Source organism: Macrobrachium nipponense, chromosome 15 (assembly GCF_015104395.2).
Source record: "Macrobrachium nipponense isolate FS-2020 chromosome 15, ASM1510439v2, whole genome shotgun sequence".
NCBI lineage: Eukaryota > Metazoa > Arthropoda > Malacostraca > Decapoda > Palaemonidae > Macrobrachium > Macrobrachium nipponense.
The window spans coordinates 25,229,102-25,256,674 of NC_087208.1; the positions used below are offsets into that span (position 1 = coordinate 25,229,102).

Consider the following 27,573-nt stretch of genomic DNA (forward strand, 5'->3'; position numbering starts at 1 on the left):
TGCGATAAAACAGATTCGAAGTAATGGTTACCAACTTCTGATGAACCTCAGAAGTTCCTAAAACTTTGCATAATCCAATTTGCGAAGCACTATTTTTCCATTTGCTTCGGTTATGTATCGAAAAGATTTTTTTCCTTTAATGTATTTTACTCAAGAAAAGTAAAAATTATGTGGGAGGTAGCTGAAGTCATCCGATAAATGACTTTATTTTTCAAAATCAGCAAAACAAATTTTCACTTGTTGTGTTTGCCTTGTTGCATTAAATTATGTCCAACCATAAATATTGAATCAGTACACCAACCGATGCTGCACATGTTTAAAAAAAACTGGCAGAATACTTTCCAAATAATTGCAAGTAAAATTGTAACCTTTCAATTACTACACTTAATCACCATTACGTAGATTGCTTTAGTTACGAGTGTGAAGTTCCCGTTTTCTGTTTTGGTACAATTACGAAAAATGAAAATGGGCGTAGATAGTTAATGGGTAACTTTGCTAGAAATTTTAGCCCCATATTGATTGCTATCAAATACTTTGCAATTTCTTCATGTGGTAAAGAATAGTAGTTTCTCAAACTTCATAGAAAAATGGACATTTTGTTCGGAAGACTCCAGCTAGCCATTTTTGCATGAAATAACCATTTTGGGTTTTTCATGCAATGGGTAGGAAATGATAGGGCCAGCCCTAAGAGGGCTGCTAATCAGCTCGGTGCTCTAGTTAAACTAATATATACTTATAGAACCATTAAAATAATTCTATAAAAGGAGCAGAAGGATAGAACAACATATATTAATGTTATTGTTTTATTAAATGATGACGATGGCAACCATAGTTGTAAAAAGCATGACTATATGGATACAAATGGACTCGCAGGTTCTGCCTTCATATCGGGAGCCTCACCTGAACCTCTTTGTCAAGGGTATCATCACCTTGAAGCCCAGCATCAGGTGAACAGATTTGTATGAATATGGAAGTTCTGATACATAAGTAGTTTTTTTTTATTATTTCATTTATACTCTGAAAATATTAATATAAACGAAATCTTTCCCTTTCAAGCTATCGTGGTCACCCATACTGAATCAGAAGTATCATGTCCTATATATATGTACAGTGGGCCTCTCTTGCCTGACGATTACATGACACTCCTGTAGCTTTTATACCCTAATTGTAACCACTAACTGACAAGAAGTTGTAGGTATAACAGTCGCCTTTCCCGTATCAAGCTGGAATAAAAAAAATATATATTATTATTGTTCGCCATTTTCTTGTCAGGGAAGAAAAAGGTTCTCTACTAGAAAACCCATAAATAGTTTAGTTTAATTAATTTAGTATTATTCTCTTCTTGAAGTAAGATGACTTGATAAATGTTGCATTAGTTAAGGTTAATAAGCTATTCTGAGGTCGGGTACTGAAAGGATGATGGTTGCAAGTTTGAAGAGTTCTGTTAGTCAACAAAAGAAACCCTCTGCTTTAGTATGGAATTTGATCTCTCAGTGTAGTCTGCATTGGTTGAAGCATGACAACAAGGTTTCAGATTATGTGGGCCTCCTCCTAGTGGGGTTTCCTCTGCCCACCACCCCATTAGAGATCCTTCTGTTTTGGATGCCCTGTCCCCAGTGTTCAGAGTATTTTAGGTGCCACAGGTAGTGTGGGCAAGTGCGTGGTGCCACCAGGCAACTTTTACATCTTTTTACCAGCAGGATGTTACAACAAGTCCGTGTCTACATTTTCACACATTCTCCTCAAGATCTGTGGTGGTTGCTCAGGTATTGATATCAACCTTCATTTGGACAGAATGGCGTCTTGCCTATGGTTTAAGATTTGGATGGATGAGGAGTGATTGTTTGGTTTTCTTCTATCTAACCACTTCTAACAGCTACGACATATTCAGGCCAGCTGGGCCAGGTGCAGGTCAGTTACTCAACTGTAATTCGTTAAAAGATGTGACTCCCTTCACAACTCTCAGATGGGGGCTGTAGGAATATTCTAATGTACCCGTATTATATAGTGATAATATGCTACCTTATGAACAGTCTCCTATACTTGGAACCTGGGTGAGGGACAAGTCACATTCTGGATTGGGATCATGCCTTCCCGACCATCTCTTATGCCAGGGTAAAAAGGAGAGCACACTAATCAGCTGTCACTAGTTGACCTTTCAAAGTAGCACATCAAACCAAATCTTGAGTCTTTTGTTATAATCCCACCTGTACCACCCCACTGTTGCCATACTGCCGAAGAGAAACTGAGGGTATACACACATACTATGTTTAAGGGCGGATAGCCACAACCCCACTAAAAGGAGACTACGAAATTAAAATCATGTTCCCAAGCTTCACCTCTTTTGGTTGTGCTGAGAGATATTCCATATAAATATGTACTGTAATCATGATATGCAAATTATCTTTAAAGTTTGCCTTGTTTTGTACGATTGTGGATGAGCACAGTATGATTCAGTTACTAATAATTTGCTTTGGTAAACTGACCTAATGGTAAACTGACCTAAGAATTTCTGTTGCAGCTTCCATTGTAGTTAACCTTGAGAGAAGCATTGACACAGACAGCCACATCAAAGGTGCACTTATTGGTGTAGGTGACTCCATCTGTTCCACAGATAGGAGCGTATGAAAAAGGACAATCCTTCCTACAGAACTCCCTGTTGGACATGTCAATATCCTCTGTTGTCACAGCATCGGAAAATTTAGAAAACGGTGAGGAGGAGGATGTCGGGGAGAACGGTCCCGAAGAGAAGAAGGGTCGTCTTGTTGTAGTAGTCGTCCGAGAGGGATCTGTAACAAATCAAGAGTAAATATTTGGAGAATTTTGAGGGGCATTAATTTTAATTAGCAATATTTGAAATAACATCCAGAACATTGACTCTGCAGTTCGTACAAACTGGCAATATTTGAAATATATAACATCCAGAATATTGACTGCAGTTCTTATAAATTGGCAGTATTTGAAATAGCATCCAGAATATTGACTCCGCAGTTCCTACAATGTTGGCATCTTTATTAAAAATCATTTATGATACTGAAGGATGGCAGTTAATGTTGGGGTCATTAGGAGCATTAACTGTCTGTCCCAAAGCCCTCAGTTGTTTATCCTGTATATAATTATAAGTTACTTAAGTTCCATACTCTTTAGATACAAGGCAAGGACTCTATATGCTCGTTTATGGGGTTTGTCCTTTCAATTTGGTAGATTTTTTTTATTTATTAGGCATGACAGTTTTGACTTTGGGACTGATCTGATAGAATTGTTCTTGCTTTGTATAACCTTGGTCAACTTTACAAGATAAGTTTCATGTCTAATTCGTGTTGGGTATCCTAATAGTATACAGGTAAGGTACTTAGTTTGAATCTGTTGAGATAGTAATTTAGCCTTGTGTGACCTGTGCAGCATAGTATGCCTTCTTAATTCCATGCATTGTTACATAGGATGGTGCCCTTTGTAGGTAAACCCATGTCTATGGCATGCTTATTTCATGGTTGATTCTTTGGATGAAATTTTCTTCTGTAGAGTAGGTTTCTGGGCGCCTGCAAAGTGGACACTGGTACATCTTTTAGGTTGGTACTACCAAAAAAAAGCTGACAAACTGCAGCATGAGCCATTACTCCCAAGCCAATATATAGCAAATTCTACGTGCACACCCACCCCAGCACCACACCAACTGGATGTGTGATACAGTGTTCAAATTCTTGTCACGTTTTCGTCTTTGGAAGACTAAATCACCTATGTTTGTGTCGAGGACAGTATGGAAAACTGCCTTGGCCTTCTTTAGCCTAAGGCAGTGTTTTAGTTGTAATCCTTGAATTGTTGTGGGGAAGTGTGTTTTCGTTTAGCCCATGGAGGTGTGGTGGTGTTGGTGCAACGTTATTGTGTTGAGTGTATTCCCCCTTAAAGTTTACATCTACAGATGGTAGCATAAACTTTTATGAAGTTTTGTGAAAAGTAACCCATGGACCAGGGGACAATAACTGTGGATTTTAGTGTGGCTTTACTGCCTCGTATATTGTTAAGGTGCGTCCATACGGTCGAACAATGTCCGATTGACAAACATTGTTGCCAATTAACAATTGTCTGCCAGTCTTTGCCTTCTGAGCAGAGTAAAAACAGTGGTATACAACCTCAACTGTTACCATTGTTTGTTGCCAGATCTACTGCCATCGTTTCAACGCTTATGACGTCATCCTGCTTCGCCTATGATATGGTAACAATGTTTGTCCGTCGGCGTCGGACATTGCTCGACTGTGTGGACGCACCTTTACTGTCATTATTGTGCATTTTAAGAAAGAAAGATTTCTGTTGTTTGCGAGAGACGATATAAATGATGCATTGCACTTGGGTAGCAATGCTGATCATGTGGGAAGGAGATTTCCACTGTTTAGCTGACAAAGTGTGGAGTAATGTCAGTGAGGTCTATTTGATTAGAAATATTGGCCATTTATGCAATGACAAAAACTATTGATTATTCATGGACAAACTGTTTGCTAATATTAAAATCTACAAGATAATAAAGATAATAAGCAGGATGAGAAACAATGAAAAGCAAGACCTCTAGTCAGCAAAAATAACATGACCACAATCAAAGAATGTAGTAGGTGACAATTACCCATTAAATACTAATCAACAGCTAGTCAATTTTTAAACGACATTTCTTCAAGTACACTGCGAAACACTAAAGTAACTATAAACTATAACGGGAAATATTCTCCAACTCAACAATCAGACAGTGTACTGTAACTTTATCTTGGCCCCTTGGTCAGAGGGTTTGTGACTTACAGCATTCCCCAGTTTTAACTTTGTCAATTGAAGGATTAGCGCAGGAAGCCTTGCTGAAGTGGCAGTCGTTGATGTAAGTGACGCCATCGGAGCCGCAGACAGGATCGTACACTTTGTTGCAACTCAGAGGACAACGGGGATTGGACGGGATGACGAAATCTTGTCCTAATGGGGCCGTAGGAGAGAAAGGAGATATATATACTAACTGATGAAATGTACACGGTATGGACGTGTAATTGATGTCATAAGGAAATGAATGCACTAGAATGATGTGATGCTATTCGTTCTTTTAGTTCTTCGTTTGTATGAATACAAGATTGTTAAAAGAAGTCAAAATTTATTGTTGAAAAAATCATCATAGTGCTTCTGGAAAATTTATTTTTCAGTTTGACTTGGGTTTTGCTGATCTGTGATTTATATTCAATAATAGTTTTGCTGATCTGTATTCAATAATGGTTTTGCTGATCTGTATTCAATAATAGTTTGCTGTTCTATATTCAATAATATTTCTGGTAATCACAACTAAGCAAATTCAGATCAACCGTGGATTTGATGTCTAGGCCAGTCCCTTACGACGCTCCTGATTGACTGTTGATAAGCCAATCACAGGGCTGAAAACTCTCAGTCTCTCTCTGGAGTTCACATATGCAGGATGTATGTTCCACCTCTCTGGAGGGATACGTCTTTCAAAAGTATCCCTGAGGAGAGGTGGAACATACATCCAGCCTATGTGAAGTCTCTCGAGAGACAGAGTTTCCAGCCCTGTGACTGGCTTATCAACAGCCAATCAGGAGCGTCGTGAGGGACTGGCCTAGGCATCAGATGCACGGTTAATGTGAATATACTATAGCAATGAATTATTTTACCGAGTAATCACCCTTAATCGTTAAGCATGTATTTCTTTATGCACTGTTTTGTTGAGATGATATTATCTTTAACCATTATAGCACCGTAATAGCCATAAGACGAAAATTTACAATCCATGAATTATAAAATAGCATATTGGTTTCTTTAATTGTGAAGCTTTCATGAGACGTTGTCTATTATAGCAGCATCTGAACTCACTGTAAGCAACAAAGTCCTCTAAATTACAATGATTCTATGTTATAGCCTGCATGTGAATATTTTCAAGATATCTTACAGCTACCAGTAATTCTGTGTCTTTTCTAACATAAACTTATCTTTGCTTCACATATAACATTCAATTTATCCTTTATAAATGTCAGCTTAGGTAAAAAAAAAAATCATAATATAGGAGCTGGCAAATATAGAAGGCCACCAAGTTGGTCTCTGTAAGTTGAGGTGTTGCTGTACAGATGGCTGAGCCTTGCAAGTCAGTGACCTGCAACATTGGTCAGTGCACAAACAAACGACAGACTTACCGCAAGCATCCTCCTTGACCTTCCGGAGGGCGGGGTCTTTGCAGGCGACCGAATTGAAAGTGCACTCGTTGGAGTAAGTGATCCCATCACTCCCACAGACCGGAAGGTACTCCTTGGTACAGCCGAAGGGGCATCTGGGGCGGTTAGGCGTGGCAGGTGAGAATGGGTTGGGGACAGGATCTGGGCGTGGGAACAGCGAGTTCCCGCCGTCAAAGTTTGTACCTCCTGGAAGGAATTGGGGAAGTTGAAACCGCTTTCAGGAGAGAAGTAGGATAACAGCAAGTTCTGGATGATATACTGTGAATGTTGTTCCATCTTTCACTACTGATATCTGTCCTGTGGTGTTCATGTAGTCTAAATAAATTGTGTGTGTGTGGGCAACTTAACTGCTTATGAGATTGAATGTAAGTTATACAAACGGTTATATATTGTATCTGACTTTTGTCCAACATGTGTAAGGAAGACCTGTGGAGACTTGTAGTTGCCCAAGGCTATCCAGCTCACCTTAATTCATATGCATAAATATACTTACATATACGGATGGTCACAAGTGTGCTTTTAAATTATGTATAGATAAACTACAGAAGTTTTACTGAAAAAAGCTGAGGAATACAGTACATATAGAAATCTGAGAATAACAGAGAAATTACAGAGAAATCAACCAAAGAAAATAGGATGACAAGAAAAATATAATCTATTTCTTCTGTCCGTCCACTACTACTTTTAGGTCTAACACCTGTTAATATCTCCATCAAGATTTTCCTCGCCAAACTCAAGGTAAGCTTAAAACTTCCGAGTCTCCTTGCTACAAGAACCCTATCTATCATACCAGTCCTCATATCAACATTTTTTTCACCAATTATACTTGGTGAATGGTATCTCAAGGTGTTTCACAGGAATCTTCGTGCTAAGAAACTAAAGTTATATTTCTGCTCCTGATATTTGTCGGGCCCGGGCCACTTCTATCCCAGTCTTGCTCGAGCACTCAAGTTCTAGATATCTGCTTGTCAGTAACTGGTTTGCATTTGCAAAACAGCTCGTTACTTGCTGTGTTCTTTCATATTTACGAAACCTCATCTAAGTTCAAGTCTGAGTCCATATTTGCTCGGAAACATTACCACAGCCTTTTGGGTTGGGTTTACTCGTAGTTTTGTTTGTAAATTTAAACACCTTGACGTTATGTATTACATAATTGGTATGGATATGTTTTGAACTGACCACCTAATGATGTGTCTGATGTGTTTTTAGTGAGCTTAGACCTGAAGTTCCATATGGTATTGTTTTTTTTAACTTTGCAGTTTTTAGCCTTTGTTAGTAAATTGATTGTTTGAAAATACTGTGAGCAGTTTGCAGATGATATCATTATAATTGTGTGTATTTGCTTTTTCATAACGAGAAACAAAGTAACTGACAATATTAGTTATGTACGGAGTGGATTGTTAAGTAGTATAGTCAGGTTACACAATGTATAGTGTACCTTGGCAACACTGTCCTTATGATTCTGGATGCCTGACAGTACTGGGTTTCGTCCTTGATTCCAGACTTTATTTACGACTCGTAAGAGTACACCGTCTTAGACATCGTAAAAGCTGTATGTTGACGTAAGACTACTACATCTGCAGAGATTAAATGGCAGCATTCTAGGACTTAATCTTCGTCTGAATCGATTGGAGCATTAAGTTAAGTTGCTCCCACAATGATAATCACAACTTAAACGACTGTATGAAAATTTGTTACTAAACAGTTCTCCGGTAAGTTTAATTTGCCAGGGAATCTCCATTCTCGTCTCTGATAAGTCTTGAGGTGGTGTGTACAACTCATTTAGCAGAAAATCTACATCCTTAAATTAGATTTTAGAATTGGCCCCATGAGAGGGTCATTATTGGATACGCCCTCAACCTCCCATCCTGTGAGAGGCGCAGCATAAAAAAGATACATATACAGGACGCCCAAAAAGTTTGAGCGCCTCAGTATGGTGTTGCCCTCGGTATGGTGTTGGCGTACCACCTCGTACGCCGCTAGTTCGGCTCTCTGGCATTCCATGAGGTGTGAGAGAGGTGTATTTCTGGTGATAGAAGTTCACTCTCGACGTGGTTAGTCACGTCAAGCCGTTGGTCCTGTTGCTGAATAACCACTGGTTCCATGCAACGTCAAAACACCATACAAACAAAAACCTAAAAGGTTTGAGTCACTACATCAGTAAATAATGATGCTGAATGGAATAAAAAAAATTCTTGCTCTGTTTTCTTGTAAAACTGTCTGTGTTTTCACAGGGGCGTTACTGGCACCAGTATTTTCAATTCGAGGAAGGTCGATGATTGTAGCGCGATGCCAGATGAATTGGCTAAATCAGTCAGCAGATCCAATTGAGAAGAGCCTGTCATGACGATCACGAAACACAATGCCTTTACCTGTCTGCCTAGAATAATTTCCATTTGATTTCTATCTATCTACTTATTCTTATCTAGGGATGCACCCATACCAAATTTTGGGCCGATGCCGATACCAGCTTTTGAAGCCGATACCGATTCCTGTCACCTCCATATTACTGTTATTTAAGAGCATATATATTGTTACTAAAATAATTCTTGCTCTCTGGTAATTGTATATTAAAGGTTCAGAAGTTGAAATATCTTATAAATCTAACTGAAAAAGAATATCAAGTATAACTATGTAGTATTTAATTCCTTTATTACCTGGCTTATATTATAGCTACCATTACAAGACTTTTTAACAATTTAGACACGCAGTGCTTACTCGAATTCATGGGGTGACGAGCAATCTGAAATCACTAACATACACTTTTATTCGGAGTTTTAATTTTTATATTGGCTAGAAACAGTTGACAGACTCATTCATTTAGATTATGAAAGGTTCCGGTTTGGTGGGCTTTGTTGATATATAGATTTTAGGAAGCCTAGAAGGATTTAAAATTCGTATAATAATGACAAAAGTATCGAAAGGGCCTTAGTGGTGTGGTTGGTATGATGTTGGCGTGCCACTTCGGTGGCCGTGAGTTCGATTCTCCTGCATTCCATTGAGGTGTGAGAGATGTGTATTTCTGGTGATAGAAGTTCACTCTCGACGTGGTTCGGAAGTTACGTAAAGCCGTTGGTCCCGTTGCTGAATAAACACTGGTTCCATGCAACGTAAAAGAACCATACAAACAAACAAAAGTATCGTCCAGAAATTCACCGATACCGATACCGATGCCACAAAAACTAGCCGATACCACCGATACCGATACTTGGGCACATCCCTATAATCTTATCTATTCATTATTTTCCTCTGTATATTATTCATTTATTAATGCCTTCAAATTTCTTGTTTATCGTACAGATATCTAATCCGGGGAAATGTCGTAGACAAGTTAGTGGTATGAGGAGTGAGAGGACCCGAAGACCGCAAACCTCCGCCAAGGACGAGAAATCCAATCGCAAAAAGGCCTCGCCTTCCAAACAGACATACGCCTAATGGTAAGTCTCCGTCTCATAGAGTTCAGAAGTTATGATCGAGGTTCAATTCATTTGACCTCTTTAGCATGACCTTGACTTTGTAGACCTCACTAAGAACTGTGCGTCATCTCATCAGTGAATTGTGAATGCCAAATAGGAAGTCTACTTTATATAGTAAACCATTATGAAAAAACAAGCAAAAAATGAGCCGCAGTTCGGCGCAGTCGAGTTTTCTGTATAGTGTATAATGCTGTGTGAGCAGTAGCCCATGAAGCTTTCAGCCACGGCTCGGTAGTGGCCTGTTCTATAACGTTGCCAGATGCATGATTATGGCTAACTTAACCTTAGATAAAATAAAAACTACTGAGGCTAGAGGGCTGCAATTTGGTATTGCAATTTGATCATCCACCCTCCAATCATGAAACATATCAAATTGCAGCCCTCTAGCCCCAATAATTTTTATTCTAAGGTTAAAATTAGCCATAATCGTGCGTCTGGCAACGCTATAGGGGAGGCCACCACTGGCCCGTGGAGGAAAGCATCTTGGGCCGCGACTGATACAGAAAATTTTCTTCGGCGCATTTTTTACTTGTTTACTGTCAATTTCATTTTCAGCGCTGAATGACCTCATAGGTCACAGCTCTTGGCCTTTGGCCCATGTATTCTATTCTATTTTATATGATTTGTACTGCTTGCACGCTCATGTATAGCAACCTGCATGTGTGATATGGCGGATGTACCCTACGTCCCAAGCAAAAGGAAGTAGGCGTCGCGGTGATCTATGCACTGCAGACATTCCAAGTCTTTGTGAGGCGCGGTTCTTGGTCTCTCTCTTGTGGAGTTCCTGGAAAACTGCTTTCTGGAAAATTCCGTGCGTTCAGGCGTATCTCCTGCTTCCATGGCGCTTGTCGGGAAGAGTTTGCTTATCTCTCGTTGATCTGTTTGTTTATCTGTTGGTGGTGATGCTTCCTCTCTCTCTCTCTCTCTCTCTCTCTCTCTCTCTCTCTCTCTCTCTCGTTTACATTTTTTGTTGATGAGGAAGGTGGGTGGCTCTTGGTTCTAATTTTTCCGTTACGCCCACAAACTAAAGTGATTATTCTTGTTAAAGTCTAACGAAAAAGAACCTGCGATATATGAAATGATAAGTTAACTCTTCGTCATCTAGATGTTTGCAATCTCTTTTCCTGATTGAAGGCAAAAATGCTTAAAGCAGAAAAAAAAAAAAAAAAAAAAAAAAAAAAAAAAAAAAAAAAAAAAAAAAAAACACAGTCTCCACACGTGAAATTACTCAAGGCACGAAAAGATGAGGACATTGTAGTCGCTGGTGACGCAGGAGATAAGGATCACCAGTTTCTGAAATGGCCGAAGGGCCGGCATAATCAGGACATATTTGCGCAGGCACGGAGACCCTTCTTCTGCTCGGTCATGGGAACCTTGATGGGCGTGGGAGTCATTGGTAGGCGTGGAAGGCTTTGGTAGGCGTGGGAAAATGCGCATTATTTAACATTGTTTTCTTAGCGTGACTACTCGCTATGGTAAGCGGTCTTCGAAGCCAGACGAACCCAGAGTGAAAGTTGTAACTACGAAAGGCTTCGGTTATTGCAATGTCCTTTATTTATCATGGCTCGTTGCACTCCCATAATAATGCCCATCTCTCGTCTCTCACGTAGCATCTCCTCCCTCTACGGCGAGGCTGTGTTCATTTTACTGTAGCCTTTGCTTAAGGTTCTTTTCCGGCGTCCTGATTCGGCCCCTAGCTGCAATTCCTCTCATTCCTTTTACCGTACCTTAGTTCATATTACCTGTCTTTCATCTTACTCTCCAATTGTGAGGTTTTCCTGTTCATTCACTTATAAAACCCTCTATACTCTCAGCTTCCCTATCAGCGCTGAATGACCTCATAGGTCCCAGCGCTTGGATTCTGGCCTTAATATTTGATTTTTATGTCTGCTCTTCTTTCATTGTAAGTTGCCTGTCTCAGTGGCCATTACCATGCAAGCAAATATTTAAATTTTGGAAATAAATACAAATTCCTTCCTTTAGCTTTATATTCAGGGACGTTCCAACGGCAGCCGTTTCATGTACCTTCACAGAGAGGGCTCATTGGCAGCGCGTCGAAACGTCCAACACAAATGCGGTCTTCCCCTCTTCTTATCTAGCACACACTTTACCGCCTTGTGGATAATGAAGACCTTCCTGACCAGTATTATGATTATTATTTTGAAACCTATTCACATGGAACAAGGACACCAAAGGGGCCATCGACTTGAAATTCAGGCTTCCAAAAAATGTTGGTTTCAACCTCCCACCCCAGACCCCACACTGCAGCAGTAACTGATCATGATACAGAGCCAGTGATTTTTCACCTGAATGGCATGCCAGGGCACCAAACACTATACCAGCGGACCAGCTAAATACCCCTCACCCTCCAGAAAAGGTGACTGGTACACATTCCCAGGGATATAAAATGCTGGTTACATCTTTCCTGCATTTCCATTATACCTTGGTCTGGGCCAGAGTAAGTTCCTCGTTGGACGAGCCGGTTACGTGCTCGACTACCGATCTCGGGGACCGCGTTCGATTTCCAGCTCTGCCAACAAGGAATCAGAGGAATTTATTTCTGCTGATAGAAATTCATTTCTCGATGAGGTCGGATCCCACAATAAGCTGTAGGTCCCGTTGCTGAGTAACCAATTGGTTCCTAGCGACGTAAAAATATCTAATCCTTCGGGCCAGCCCTAGGAGAACTGTTCATCAGCTCAGTGGTCTGGTTAAACTAAGATATACTTATGTTTTTTAGGGGGTCCAGATTAGCTCGGGAATGCATCCGACATCACCCGGGGTATTCGAGTGTTAATAGTTCACCAACGACGGTGTTCATGAGCTGGGGTGATTTTACACCAGCGCGTGACAAAACAGCCTATCATTATTTCCAGTGTAGGCTTTGTGGCTGCGTGTCCAGCACTCTCGTTCTCTTTCCGCATTGTCTCCCAATGTCTGTCTGTCTGTCTGTCGGCCTCTTTGATGTGCAACACGTTGCATATGCACTGAGTACAGGTTGTGGGAACTTCTTCCTCTCTGCGGTTTGTAACTAACCTGTGTTATAGAGTACGTGAAGTGAAATTCTCTCTCTCTCTCTCTCTCTCTCTCTCTCTCTCTCTCTCTCTCTCTCTCTCTCGGGTTTGAAAGCATTTCATTTTTGTGGATGTCGTTGAGAGCTTTTAAATTCAGACAGTCTCGATAAAATGACATTTTTGACAAATTTGAATATATTTACCATGAAAACATTCCAAAGATGAGACCAGAGCAGGGCAATTATGCAATATCATGCTATTTATTTATGCTCTTGTGATTTCGCATCGGCGTCCTTCCAGTCTAAGTAGAAAAAAAGGGGAAATCGATCTTCCCGTCAGAAGGTCGAAGGACATTCTAAAAAAAGTGATCCCACTCTCTCTCTCTGTAAGGAACTTTTTCCTGCCGTTCTGAATTGGCTGTCACTGATCGGGAAAGGATCGAGAGATTTTTCCAACCATTCTCAGATCTTTTAATTTTTTTCCTTTTCTCCTCTGAAGCGCCGACATTTTCCTCTTAACTTTTGAGTGAGGCAGGTCAATGAGATCACAGAACACACACACACACACACACACACACACACACACACACACACACAGACACACACACACACATATATATATATATATATATATATATATATATATATATATATATTATATGTATGTATATGTATGTATGTATATGTATGTATGTATGTAGTAATCAAATGTGACAAAATATACGCTAACGGGTTATAGTACTTTTTATGACACTTTGTATCATTCAGCGATCATATAACAGGGTATGATAAGCCATTGTTGACCTGTTTTATCAAGTAATTTACAGAAGGTTTGCAAATTACATTAATGAAATGCAGTGTATCAGAAAAGAAAATTCTAGCGTAAAAATTATAAAAGTTTTACCCAAGAGGGCATTAATTCAGAGAGACCTGTTGCATCTAAATATGCCAAAACTATTGGGAAGAAGTGGGCCAAATGAAAATTGTATACATTAACGAGACGTCTCGAGAGCACTTACTGCATCTTCCTTCGTATGCCATCGTTATACCGCGTCCGGGGTTGATGCAGGACTCGTACATGAGGACGCAGGGATTGGTGTAGGTGACCCCGTCATTTCCGCAGACTGGCTCGTACTTTCTGTTGCACGGGATCGTGCAGGGGTCCGGCAGCACTGCAAATGGAAGTTTATAGATGTCCATTACAAAGTAATAGAATTTTTTTTTTTTTTTTGTACAAATTGATTTAATTGTTTTTATATCCGGTCATTCTTTACGTTCACTTAGGTGAGATGAAGGCACGTGAAGCGATTTTTAATAAAAAAAATATATTCCGTGGTTGTAAAGGTTGTTTACCTAAAATTTTTATCACTATGAATCATTGCATCTGGAGACTGTTTCCAAGGGCAGGAAAAAATATAAAATTGACAACTTTACTGACAGTATTTAAGATATATGTTCTCAGTTTTCCAGACCTTGCATAATTTAGCAAAAGATTCATTTATGTAGGATGCCAACTTCTTTCGTTTTCAGTCGCTGTGGGGAATTGAATACTTATGACTAACATACATGATTCATTAAAATTGATTGTCCTTCGTTCACTGAGAGGACGCATCACACTCCTCTTTCAAGGTATTATTACCACTGGCTGTAATATATGAATATATATATATATATATATATATATATATAATATATATGATATATTCTATATATATATATACATATTCATATATTACGTGTCCAAGTGGTATATTAATACTTTTGGAAGAGTATGAATCATTTGTATTGTCAGTCATGAATTATTTCAATTCCCCACAGCGACTGAAAAAGAAAAAAGTTGGCGTCCTACATAAATGAATCTTTTGCTAAATTATGCAAGGTCTGGAAAACTGAGAAAACATATCTTAAATACTGTCATAAAGTTGTCCAATTTTTCATTTATTTTCTCTGCCCTCGGAAACAGTCTTCATAAGTTATCTAGGTAAAGGATTCATAGTGATAAAAATGTTAAATAAACAACCTTTGCAACCACAGAATAGTATATATTATATATATATATATATATATATATATATATATATATATATATATGTGTGTGTGTGTGTGTGTGTGTGTGTGTGTGTGTGTGTATGTTTGTCTGTATGTAATGATGAGATGTTCACAATACAAATTTTGTTGTACAGTATAAACAGAATTGTTTACTTGAATCACAAAAAACCATAACGAAAATGATCACATCTCTGCAAATATAAGTAATTATAAGTAGTCACGAATTAACAAAGTTAAAAGTAGTCACGAATTAACAAAATTATAAGTAGTCACAAATTAACAAAATTATAAGTCGGCATGAGTTTTACAAAATTATAAGTAGTTACGAATTAAAGAGTTCCTTACAAGCTGAGGAGCTGATGTAGTCAACGGAAGAAGGAAGGAAATTGTCTAAAATCTATTATAAAGAGACTAATTAGTACTTACTGCATGATCCGGGCCGCAGATACGTTAAGCTGGTGTCCCGACACGAGGCCACATACAAGAAACAAACATTGGGGTATGTTCTGCCGTCGCTCCCACACACAGGGATGTACTCGAAGGCGCACTGGGCATCACAGCCTGCGAGTTATAATGATGTTTTGCGGTGATTAGTGCTTGGTATATTATATATATATATATATATATATATATATATATATATATATATATATATATATATATGTGTGTGTGTGTGTGTGTGTGTGTATACATTATGTATACTACATATATATTATATATATCTAATAAAAGGAGCCCACAAAAACGCCAAAATATAGAACGTAAGTACTATATTTCAGAGACTGCTCTCTCTCTCTCTCTCTCTCTCTCTCTCTCTCTCTCTCTCTCAGGTAGGTAATGAATAATAAAAGTTACAGAAAAGGCGGTATTTATACCAAGAGGTCCATCCACAGGTAAGCCATGTGTAGGTCACCCTGTGGATGGATCTCTTGGTATATAAATACCGCCTTTTCTATAATTTGTCTTATTCATTACCTACCTAAAGGGAGACAGCAGTCTCTGAAATATAGTATATTTATATACTTTCTATATTTTGGCGTTTTTATTGGCTCCTTTTATTAGATGGAATTCTGATGTAACAGAACAATTTTACCAGTCATTATGTAAATAAATATTTCCAGTAAACCGTTTTTCATGACATGGTGTAGTTACGAATAAAAATAAGGCAGCTATCAATGACATGTTTGTCATTTACTTGAATTAAAGATGAAGGTCTGTCCATTAAAACTTACGTATCAGCCGCTTCAAATAATCCTGCATAGGCTCGCCAATAGCCTGGGTGTAAATCCCATTTCTGGGTGTAAATCCCATATCTGGGTGCAAGTCCCATTTCTGGGTGTAAATCCATTTTTTCTGCAGTGCGCGCACACACAAGCAGTTACTAACTTAACTCAGCGCTACCCTGCCGGCCCTAGGATAATACAATAGGTCCCTTCTCCTCTACTGTGTAGAGCGAACATATTCTTTGTGTCCCTGTCTCATTATGCTTCCTGACACCTGCCAATTATACACATTTTTTTCACGACCCCATTGTTCTCCAACTCCCCATTCTATTCACATCACCAGACACCTCGAAACACAATTGCCATTAATTCTATGTAGACATAACTGTTCTCGTCGTCAACCTCCCAACCGTCCTTACTCGACGTATACTATGCGAACAGTTTATCTCATTCACTTAATGTTATTTTTTGCTCTATTAAAATCCAGACTTTACTGCCATAGGGGAAAGTAGATTATATTTTTTTTTCACTCATTTAAAATACAGACTTTACTGTTATAGGGGAAAGTAGATTATATTTTTTTTTCACTTGTTTAAAATCCACACTTGACTGCCATAGGGAAGAGTAGGTGATATTTCTTTCCTCACTTAAAATCCACACTTTACTGTCATAGGGGAGAGTAGATGATAAATTTTTTACTCGTTTAAAATCCACACTACTGCCACAGGGAAGAGTAGGTTATATTTTTTCACTCACTTAAAATCCACACTTTCACGCATTCCAATAGACTATTGCTTCCTACGTAAAACTAACTTGCGTCTCTGCTAAAACTCTTGCGTGTACCCTGCTTCCTTTCTGCTTCCCCTCTTTTGGTCTTCACTTATTTCTGAAATGACCGTCATCCATCATTCCACCCGCTCTCAATCACCCACTTCCATTCTCCCACCAACTAACGTCCATTATCTATTTTATGTGTCAGCGAACGTGTGAATGATGAATTATTACTCAGCCTGAATGCACGGGTTGTTCATTCAGTGTTTACAAGTGAGAGACAATAGTTAATGCCAATTGTTCACTCTGGATGTGTCTGTCCGTGGCAGCGTGAGAGAAAATTACTATATATCATGAACAAGAGCAAAAAATACTATATTTCCGAAAGCCTACGTGAAATACTTCATATCCTAAAGAAGAGGAGAAATACTTTATTTCCAAAATTCATCAAGGCTGTTGGCGTTTGATGTCAAAACCGCAGTTCAACGCGCAAAAGATGAAAGCCAGTACTTACGTGGGGTGGTACCTCAGTGGCGTGGTCGGTTAGGTCTTGGCCTGCCACCTCGGTGGCCGCCAGTTCGATTCTCGGCCATTCCACTGAGGTGTTAAAGCTGTGTATTTCTGGTGATAGAAGTTCACTCTCGACACGGTTCGGAAGTCACGTAAAAGCCGTTGGTCCCGTTGCTGGATAACCTCTGGTTCCAAGCAACGTAAAAACACCAAACAAACCAACAAACAAACAAACATACAAACTTACGTGGGGGCGTACCGATGACCAAAGAAGTGGTCCCTTTGAGCAGCTGACAGGTCACGACCAGGACGAAATAGATCCACCGCGAAAACCTCGACTGAGCCATGTCGTCCTCTTATCTCCTGACGTAGTTACAGATCCGAAGGGCACTTCCTTCCCTTTGGGTAGGAGATACTTCCAAAGGGCCTTTATGAGTGGGATTTTTTCCTCTTTATTTGTCAGTTTTTCTGTTGGGAAGATGTGGATCGATTCCACGTCTTTTTTATGGTTATATTTTCAGTTTAACTTTCTTTCACTTCACTCGGAAGAACTGGAGAATGATTAAACACGTGGATGTCCTTGTGAATCGCAGGAAATGCCGAACTGTTTCCGAAAATAGTGAAAAGAGAAATAAATAAAAGAGAAAAATCTTATGTATACGAGGCACGTCAGTAATGGCTTTCATTATCACGTTAAATAATTATGTAATGTCACTGAGAACAATTGTAAAAACGCACACATGTCTGAGTATTCTCTTTCTACTTCCGTGTTCCCTGACCTTCATGATAATCTACCATTTAGGTAAACGGTCAATTTGTTTGACAGTTACATGAACTGCAGTTCATTTATCACGAGATCTCTAGGGTTGATTACTCGTATGAACAGTTTAGTTCCTCGTTGGACGAGTGGTGTTCGCGCTCGGCTACCAATCCGGTGGTTTAAGTCGATTCTTGGCTCTGCCAACGTGGAATCAGAGGAATTCATTTCTGGTGATATAAATTAATTTCTCGATATAATATGGTTCGGATCCCACAATAAGCTGTAGGTCCCGTTGCTAGGTAACCAATTAGTTCCTAGCCACGTAAAAATATCTAATCCTTTGGGCCAGCCCTGGGAGAGCTGTAAGTCAGCTCAGTGGTCTGGTTAAAGTAAGATATACTAAGCTCGTATGAACAGACTTTAACAGAGTTCAACGCATAATTGATCATTTTCTGTGGATTTGCTGCGCCCATAACATCATCTCTTAGATTAAAAGCAACGATTTCACTCTTCAAATGATGTATCCCCTTTCGGGGGTAGTACCGTCAGTGCACCTCATGCGTTGCACTGTAGGCCTTACTTAAGGTACTTTGCGGCGTCCCTTCGGCCCTTATCTGCAACCTTTTTCATTCCTTTTACTGTACCTCCGTTCATATTCTCTTTCTCCCACATTACTTTTCACTCTCTAATAACGATTGATTCATCGTGCAACTGCTTTGAGGTTTTCCTCCTGTTACACCTTTCAAACCTTTTACTGTTAATTTCCGTTTCAGCGTTGAATGACCTCATATGTCCCAGTGCTTTGCATTAATTCTAGTATATTCAGTTAAATTCAATTCAAATTATTAAGTTACGTCACTGCCATCTGGTTAACAGCTGAGATTTGTGAAAGTTTCTGTCATGTGTTTCCGTAAGGAGGATGCGTTGAAGAATATTTTATAAATCCCATTAAATAGTGAGAAGGAAAACGTTTATATATTATATATATACTATTATATATATATATATATATATATATATATATATATATATATATATATATATATATATATATATATATATATATATATATATATATATATATATATATATATATATATATATATATATACACACACACACACATATATATATATATATATATATATATATATATATATATATATAGTATATATATATATATATATATATATATATATATATATATATATATGAAGATAAAAGGCCCATAAAACACTATTTTAACGTTGCAACCACATATTTCGAGCTCTTCCTTCTGTGCTCCTGATCACTCGAAATATATGGTTGCAACGTTAAAATAGTGTTTTATGGGCCTTTTATCTTCATATATATATCATATATATATATATATATATCATCATATATATATTATAATTATACATATATATATATATTATATATATATATATATATATATATATATATATAAAGTATAACCAGGCCCATTTAACACACTGGTTTAATTGAAGCTAAGGGACTATATTTCGGTAGAAGTCAGTCCACCGAAATATAGTCCGTTAGCTTTTTAAAAACAAGTGTTTTTATTGGGCCTTTTACACTTGAGACGTATCCTGTTTTAACACAAGGACTTTATTTACAAACAAACACACACACACACATCACACACACACAACACACATACACACACATATATACTATATATATATTAATTTATATATATTATATATATATATATATATATATATATAATATATAAGAATCGAGAGAGATAGAGAGAGAAGAATCCATCAGTAAGCACCGAGACTACTGAACTGAAGGTGATTTATTGATTGTGACCAATGATCAATAGCCTGGATCAGTGTTATCGCTTCCTGACAGAATAGATGGAAACGTGGGACCTTCAAGAATTGGTAGGCTGGCTGCTGTCCCTGAGCGCGAGCAAGAAGAATAAGAAGGAGAAGAGGAAGAGGAAAAGACTTCCTGTCTCGCCTGTCCGGATAAAGAAAGTCTCAAGAAAGGCAACAGACCTTAGAAGTCTGATGCAAGCGGTTATGGTTCTCGGTAATGGCTGTAAGCCACCTGGGTATGTGAACAAATGTAAGCATTTCCTGAGTGAGGACATACACGTGTATATATATATATATATATATATATATATATATATATATATATATATATATATATATATCTATATACATACATACACGCAAAAACATACATACACACATGTATATGTTACAGGCAATATGTGAAATCAGTGATTTCACGAAACCCCAAGGAAATATGTGAAATGACCAATTCGCTTAGGAACATTTGAACCCCGAGGGCTAGTACTAAACACGGTGAAATAATGATTCATCGCCGTGTTTAGTACTAGCCCCCAAAGTCTATTACTAAACACGGCGAAACACATTTGAACCCCAAGGGACTAATACCGAACACAGCGAAACGGTGTAGATGAATCAGTCTCACGGTGTTTAGTACTAGCCTTCTGGGATCAAATGTTCCTAAGCGAATTGGTTGTCACATCTCCCCTAGGGATTTCTGGATTTCACATATTCCCTTTATCACAGCACACACATACATTATATATATATATATATATATATATATATATATATATATATATTATATATATACACACATACATACTCACACGAGTTAGTCTTGTTTGCTAAGAATAGCTGAAATGATCTTTGTTGAATTTCGAATTGATCGAACTAGTTTCGGGATATATTTTCATAGGTTCCATAGTATTATCGAGTGTATTTCTAAGTGTTCTCGTACTTTTTTAAGTTAGTATTAATATTAAGACTAGTGTCTCTCCGAGCAAAATAGAAAGCGTCTTGCTTTTGGGTTTTATCGAACAGTAGAGATTATACGGACAACCATCACAATCTTGTATTGTGTGTGTGTGAAGTTATACACTAATACGATGAACAGAAAATGAAACGAAGCATCGACGCCCAACTGTTGTATTTGTACTTGTGAAAAATTAATACACATTATTCAGTTCTTCTTAGTTTTATCTTAGTTTGTAGCTTGAAAGCCGCCTGTCGTCTCGCGGTTGCGTTGTATTCATGACCTGTTTTATCCAGTTTTTTATCTTTTTGCCCCCCCCCATATCCTTTTTTTTGTGTCTGGTTTTCTTTAACATCCGTCCTGTGTTGAACAATATCCGGTTTCTTTTAATATTTTATTCTTTCAATATTACGGTACTTTTAAGAGTATTATTCTGTATGTTTAACTGGCTTCGAATTTACCTAGTTTATCGCGCACACACGCACACACACAAGAGAGAGAGAGAGAGAATATGCCATGATTGTGTACAATACATTCTACAGGAAGCTTCCTTTGTCAAACGAAATGGAAATTCCTTTGACGGGAAATTTCGTCAGCCAACTCAGCCTATTGTGGCTCACTATACGTGTGATGACATAATCTCCTTTGTCTCATTATATCGTCATTCCTTTCTTTGTTTTTTATGGTTTTCTCTGAGGCGTTTCTCGTCTTACTCGGCGTATAGCCAGGTTCCCTTCGTCAGGTGTAATTTGCGATGCCGTTTGTAATGCTGTTTATGATTCTTTTCATGCAAAATGTTTCCCATTTTGACGATTTCCGTAGCAATTTTCTCTGGTGGCACCGAATGGGTGCGTGTTTTGCCTCTCTGTTTTATACTTCCGTTTTTATAATGGGCAGCAAATCTAAACGGTTATTGCACAACACAGTGAAAATTGCACGAAATATAAAAAACAACTTCATTCCCTTCATTTTTACAGTTTGTTTTACTAGGCTGGTTTTATTCTCTTCCTACAGCTAACATGATTCATCTAATACAAAAACAAAAAACCTGTTTTAGTCGGTTAGTAGGTCTCATCTTGGCCAGTTAAGTGTTTTTGATCGTTAGTTTTCTACAAATGAATGTTGCTTGTGGGTCTCATTAAAAAACTATACTTAATGTGTACTTTCTTAATCGCCACCGATTTGGTTTCGATAACACTGATCTTTGGTAAGTAATTGATTTAATTTGTTTGTATGGTGTTTTTACGTTGCATGGAACCAGTGGTTATTCAGCAACGGGACCAACGGCTTTTACATGACTTCCGAACCACGTCGAGAGTGAACTTCTATTACCAGAAATACACATCTCAGACTTTTCAGTGGAATGCCCTAGAATCGAACTCGTGGCCACCGATGTGGTACGCCGACACCATACCGACCACACCACTGAGGCGCTAGTAATTGATTTGGTTCGTCATTTGTTTGATGCCATAGCAAATGAACGCCGATGACCGGGAGAGAGTGAAGAGGTCTTGGGAGGAAGGAACCTGTTAGAAGAAGAAGATCGAGAGGGAGAATTAGATGGAGAGATAAAGTGAAGGAAGATATTAAGGAGAGAAGAGGTTTGGTGGAGGATGATGCCTTTGATAGAAGGCAGCGGAGGAGAAGGCACATCAGGTACTCGACCCCTACTGTAGGGATAACGTTGGGAAAGAAGAAGATAGCAACTGAATGCCGAGGTCATTAAAGACACAAGGGAATTATCGCGAAACGGGTTTAAATCGCTTCTGCCAATCCGGTGTCGATATGTGAACTTCCGTTGGCGAGTTCAGGCTGGTTGGTTACAAGAGCGAACAAATAAAAAAAGGCGCCGAAGTTTCTTCGGCGCCATCGAGTTTTGTGTACAGCGTACAATCAACGCTACCGAAAATAGATCTTTCTGTGATCACGGTATAATGCTTAATGAGCTGCGGCCTGTGAAACTTAAGCCACGGTCCGGTGGGGGACTGTCCTATATCGTTGCCAGATGCCTAACTTTAACCTTCAATAAAGTAAATACTACTGAGGCTAGAGGGCTGCAACTTGGTATGGTTGATGATAGTAGGGTAGAAGATCAATATACCAATTTGCGACCCTCTAGCCTCTGTAGTTTTTAAGATCTGAGGGTTGAAGGAACAAGTGCGGACGGACAAAGCCATCTCAATAGTTTTCTTTTACAGAAAACTACAAAGTTTTGGTCACTGACTCTTTCCTATTTATTTTCAGAGTTGAAGCTGAGTCCTTCTTTGCGAAAACTTGCATATGGTTCCTATCCGCACGAGGAAAGATATCTGTGCATATCCTGTGTGTTTATCCACATGATTGCCCTGTCAATAACACTGCAGGACACCGAGAACGGTCATTTACTCTTTGAGTCTCACTTTGAAGAAAACTTTCTCATATTAACTGCTTCCTATCCGCGCGAGGAAGGATATTTGCGCATATCCTACGTGTTTAAACACCTTCGTGATCGCCCAGTCACTCAAACTGCAGGGTACTGAAGTACCGTCATTTACTTTGTACTACTATCTTCAAGCACTGGCGACCTTCGGATATTCTCCTGCAGGGGATCGCAGTGACCTTGCACGATTTATGAAACTTCAGTAGTTCCTGGCGCGTCTCTGTCACGGCTCCTAATCGCGTAATCATACGTGGCTGTTTCGTTGCTCTCACGTCCTTGTTTTTATTCCCTCGTCCTGGGATGACTCTTTGTTTTGCCCCGAGAGAGGGTTTCTGTGCTGTTTCTTTTCCTGTCTTGGCATTTATCCCCCGACCCGATGTTTTTTTTTTTTCTGTGATTCTTAGGTTTTCCGCGCCACCGCCACCCCCCCCCCCTTTCAAAAAAAAAAATCTTTGCTTGGCTTCTTGTTCGTGTATAAGGTTTTTCTTTCGTTTTGCGGTAAATCTTTCGTTCCTCTATATTTTTTTCGTGTTTTTTTCCTTTTGTGGTGATTTACTTCCATTACTTTGTTTCGTTTTTTTGCTTGTTTGTTCCCATTGCTGCTCTCGCAAACTGTTCATTTCCTCGTTTTGGTAATGATTCTTATCTTGATGCTTCGTAGATTTTTATCCTCGTTACTTTTTTTTCTGCAGCGTTTATCATTGTCTGGCGTTCTTTCTTTTTTACAATCTTATTTTCTCACTTCATCATTATTTTTGCTCTCTCTCTCTCTCTCATTTCGCAGTAGACAGCACTTTTGTTTCATATTATTATTATTATTTCGATAGACGAGACCTATTCACATGGAACAAGCACACCAAAGAGGCCGTTGATTCGAAATTCAACCTCTCACCGCAGACCCCAACCGCACCAGTAACTGATCGTGATACATAGCCATTGATTTTTTTCATCTCCCCGGGGGAGACGCTAACCCGCGACATCTGCATGGCATGCCACGACGCTAATCACTATACCAGCGGACCAGTGACCAGTATAAGCCAGTTGACCGGCGTTCGATCTCCAGGGAAACGAATTGAACGGTGAAGACGCAGTGTCGTAAAGCAGGATCGAATTATGTACCCACCACCTTTCGAAAAAAAATCGATAATACTAATCTTCATTTTGATGGCTGAAACTTTCAAGCGATGTAGGCAAAAGCGTCTAACGCCTTACAATTGCATTCCTAAAGACTACACATAGTATGCTAAGTAGTTTATTTAGTAAACACAAGGCTAATTAAGGTTCGGTTATACCTCGGTTCTTGAAATGGTCGTTGTTTTCTCTGTGGGCTCAGCGTTCGAATGCTAATGAATAGAGGCGATATAAAAGGAAAAGATGACTGCTAGGCTTCGTCAAAAAACGGAAATCTAGCAAAAAATAAAAAAATAAAATAAAAATAAATAAAGATAAAAGGAAAAAAGTCAAGTTTCAGTGTTATCACTCGATTCTCGACCCCTACAGCTGTTTACAACATATTCTTGAAATTTCCTCTTTTTTTCACTCTTATGTCACGGCGTTTACTTTCGTAGCGGGGGAAGTGCCGTCAGTGCACCTCATGCAGTGCACTATAGGCATTGCTTGAAGGTTCTTTGCAGCAACCCCTTTCTTCCCTTTTACCGTACCTCCGTTCATGTTCTCTTTCTTCCATCTGGCTTTCCAACCTTTCCTGAGAATTGATTTATAGCGCAACTGCTTTGAGGTTTTCCTCCTGTTACACCTTTCAAACCTTTTTACCGTCAGTTTCCCTTTCAGCGCTGAATGACCTCGTAAGTCCCAGCGCTTGACCTTTGGCCTAAATTCTATAATCTTCTTCTCAGTATTTATCCTTTGATGGAAAGGTTTCATCGGCGTATCATTTACATATCTTGAGAAATTGATGGCATCGCAGTTTTTGGTCATTCTTACGTAACTTTCTAGGTATAGGGCCACCTTTGAGGGTCATTTGGTAGGTCAGTTACGGTGGGCGCTCAGTGACCCATGCTAGGTGTGGCTTGCTCCACTGATCTGGGGGTATTTGTCCCTTATTTCTGGCTTTCGGGTCATCACCGGTGCCACATTTTGTTGCTTACTTCATGCGATGGCCTAATCACCTGTGTTTCAAAATCACTTGGTGTGCCATTACTTATGTGCCTTGGCATTTCACGTTCGTATGCATTTAATTATTAATAATTTTCTAAAAATCGTGTCAAGTTCATTTCATTCATATTTTATTTACATTTTTACCATGGCGTCACTGACCTTGCATTTGCGACAGCAGTTTTATGCACGATTAAGCTGAACAATCAGTCAGATTTTCTTGCACATTATACGAGACTATTGACAGTAATAACCAGCACGCCTATTGACAGTAGTAACTAGCACATATAGGAGACTATTGACACTAATAACTAGTACACATAGGAGCCTATTGACAGTTGGTAACTAGCACACATAGGAGACTATTGACAGTAATTACTAGCATTCATACGAGACTGTTGACAGTAATTACTAGCACTTATCAGAGACTATGAGAGTGATAACTAGCATACATAGGAGACTTGACAGTAGTAACTAGCACACATAGGAGACTATTGACAGTAATAACTAGCACACATAGGAGACTATTGATAGTAATAATTAGCAAAGTTAAATTGACAGAGACGCTTCGATGTTGTTTTGGGTAATGAACATGGCCCGCTTTCTGTCACTGACAATGTCTTCAGCTGTGTTGTGTTGAAAATATTTAACAGCGAATAAGAGTAGCGACTGGAATTAGGAGCGTAACCACGTTGTCAATTATTATTGCCTTATACATGTGCAGTCTTTTGCTCCAGCTATCATTATCGTGGTCGAGATAATTACTCGCATATCTGAGGCCCCTCTCCATCCCTCTGCGTGTGTATGTGTGTGTTTCGACATGTTTGGATCGAGAAAGAGAGAAAATGAAAATACATACTCACACGTGTGTATCGACACGCGTGATATGTACGCTAACCAATGTAGACTACCGTATGTGTTGAATACCCGTGGCAAGGACTTTATCATTGTCCTACCAAACGACTATAAAAACTTGCAAGTGACGTGTGCATATTTAAAAAGTTATATTTTATATTTTTATAATAATGTCCTTGTCATCCAGTAATCAGTTACGACAATTATCTGTCGATTTATTCCAACGAGTAAAGAAAATAGAACGAACCTTTCGTCGCTCACTTACTAATTCTGCTTAATAATTCCTCCTTCAAAGGGAGTCACGGTATTATATTAACATCCTCCATTTAAGATATAATAATAATAATAATAATAATAATAATAATAATAATAATAATAATAAAAAGGATTTGACTGTAATCACATCTTAACCAGCGGTGACTGGTATTTCAAAAATTGTAAGTTCTAATGTGCCTTGCCAAATGAAATAAAATAATAGCAGGATATTTAAAGTCCAAAGTCCTAACTGCATCACGTTTCAAAGTTATTCACTCCAAAAGAATGTTAATTCCAATCAAGTTCTCAACACCGCAAAATGATTCACTAATGGAGAACATGACGTTCAGGAATATTCAGAATTACGGACACTGTCGCACTCCAGTGTTATTCACCAGTGACGAAGACGACCACAGATGCCACGATCAACTGAGGCAGGGAACGGAGCGACCTTCTTCCCGAATCCCCAAAACACGACTGATGCCATCCACCAACAGTTGGATCCAGTCCAGTCCTTCACACTTCTTCACGCTGATAGTGGTGTGACACGGCGCCTCACTCTGCCTTGCGCACTTCATGGCTCAGGATGTAACGAAGGACGTTTTGCGTGATTATGCGTCGCGCGCCCGCGTGCGCAAGTTTGGTGTAGGTTTTTGAAATTGTTACGCTTCTTCTCTTTCTAGAGAGGCTTACGTATCGCTATATTTATTTGTATATATGTATTTTTATAATATTATTGTGTATACTCATATAATGTGTATATTTATGTATATATATATTATATATGTATATATATAGATATATATATATATATATATTATATATACACACACACACACACACATATATATATATATATTATATATATATATATATATATATATATATATAGTATATATATATATATATATATATATATATATATATATATATACGTATATATAGGTGTGTGTCGTATTAACTGCAAAATCTTACGAAATCTATTTATGCAAAGTATTTACTGTCTCTCCAATACGACTCTAATTTTACAATTCATGGAATAAAAAAAAGATTATCACCTTTATAAAATACTAATACTGCGGCGTTATGGTTCCATTCGGTATCAATACCATTATCAACACTCCAATCTTCAGAAAG

The 27,573-nt window shown here is 38.6% G+C and overlaps 1 protein-coding gene across 3 annotated transcripts; it reads right to left on the reverse strand.

Annotated features, from left to right (window-relative positions):
- Nucleotides 1-960: 960 nt before the first annotated feature.
- LOC135227044 (agrin-like) lies at nucleotides 961-26,984 on the reverse strand. Of its 3 annotated transcripts, none has more exons than XM_064266837.1 (8): nucleotides 26,832-26,984; nucleotides 17,496-17,852; nucleotides 15,171-15,305; nucleotides 13,715-13,867; nucleotides 6,168-6,392; nucleotides 4,786-4,950; nucleotides 2,503-2,789; nucleotides 961-1,223 (listed from the first exon to the last, which is right to left on the reverse strand). In XM_064266837.1, the coding sequence occupies exons 2-7, from the start codon at nucleotides 17,593-17,595 to the stop codon at nucleotides 2,503-2,505; spliced, it is 1,065 nt and encodes a 354-aa protein (XP_064122907.1). In that variant the 5' UTR covers nucleotides 17,596-17,852; nucleotides 26,832-26,984; the 3' UTR covers nucleotides 961-1,223. The 3 variants fall into 3 exon arrangements, with proteins under 3 accessions (XP_064122907.1, XP_064122909.1, XP_064122910.1); XM_064266839.1 differs by having other exon boundaries at nucleotides 26,807-26,962; XM_064266840.1 differs by having other exon boundaries at nucleotides 26,817-26,959.
- Between the last annotated feature and the right edge of the window lie 589 nt (nucleotides 26,985-27,573).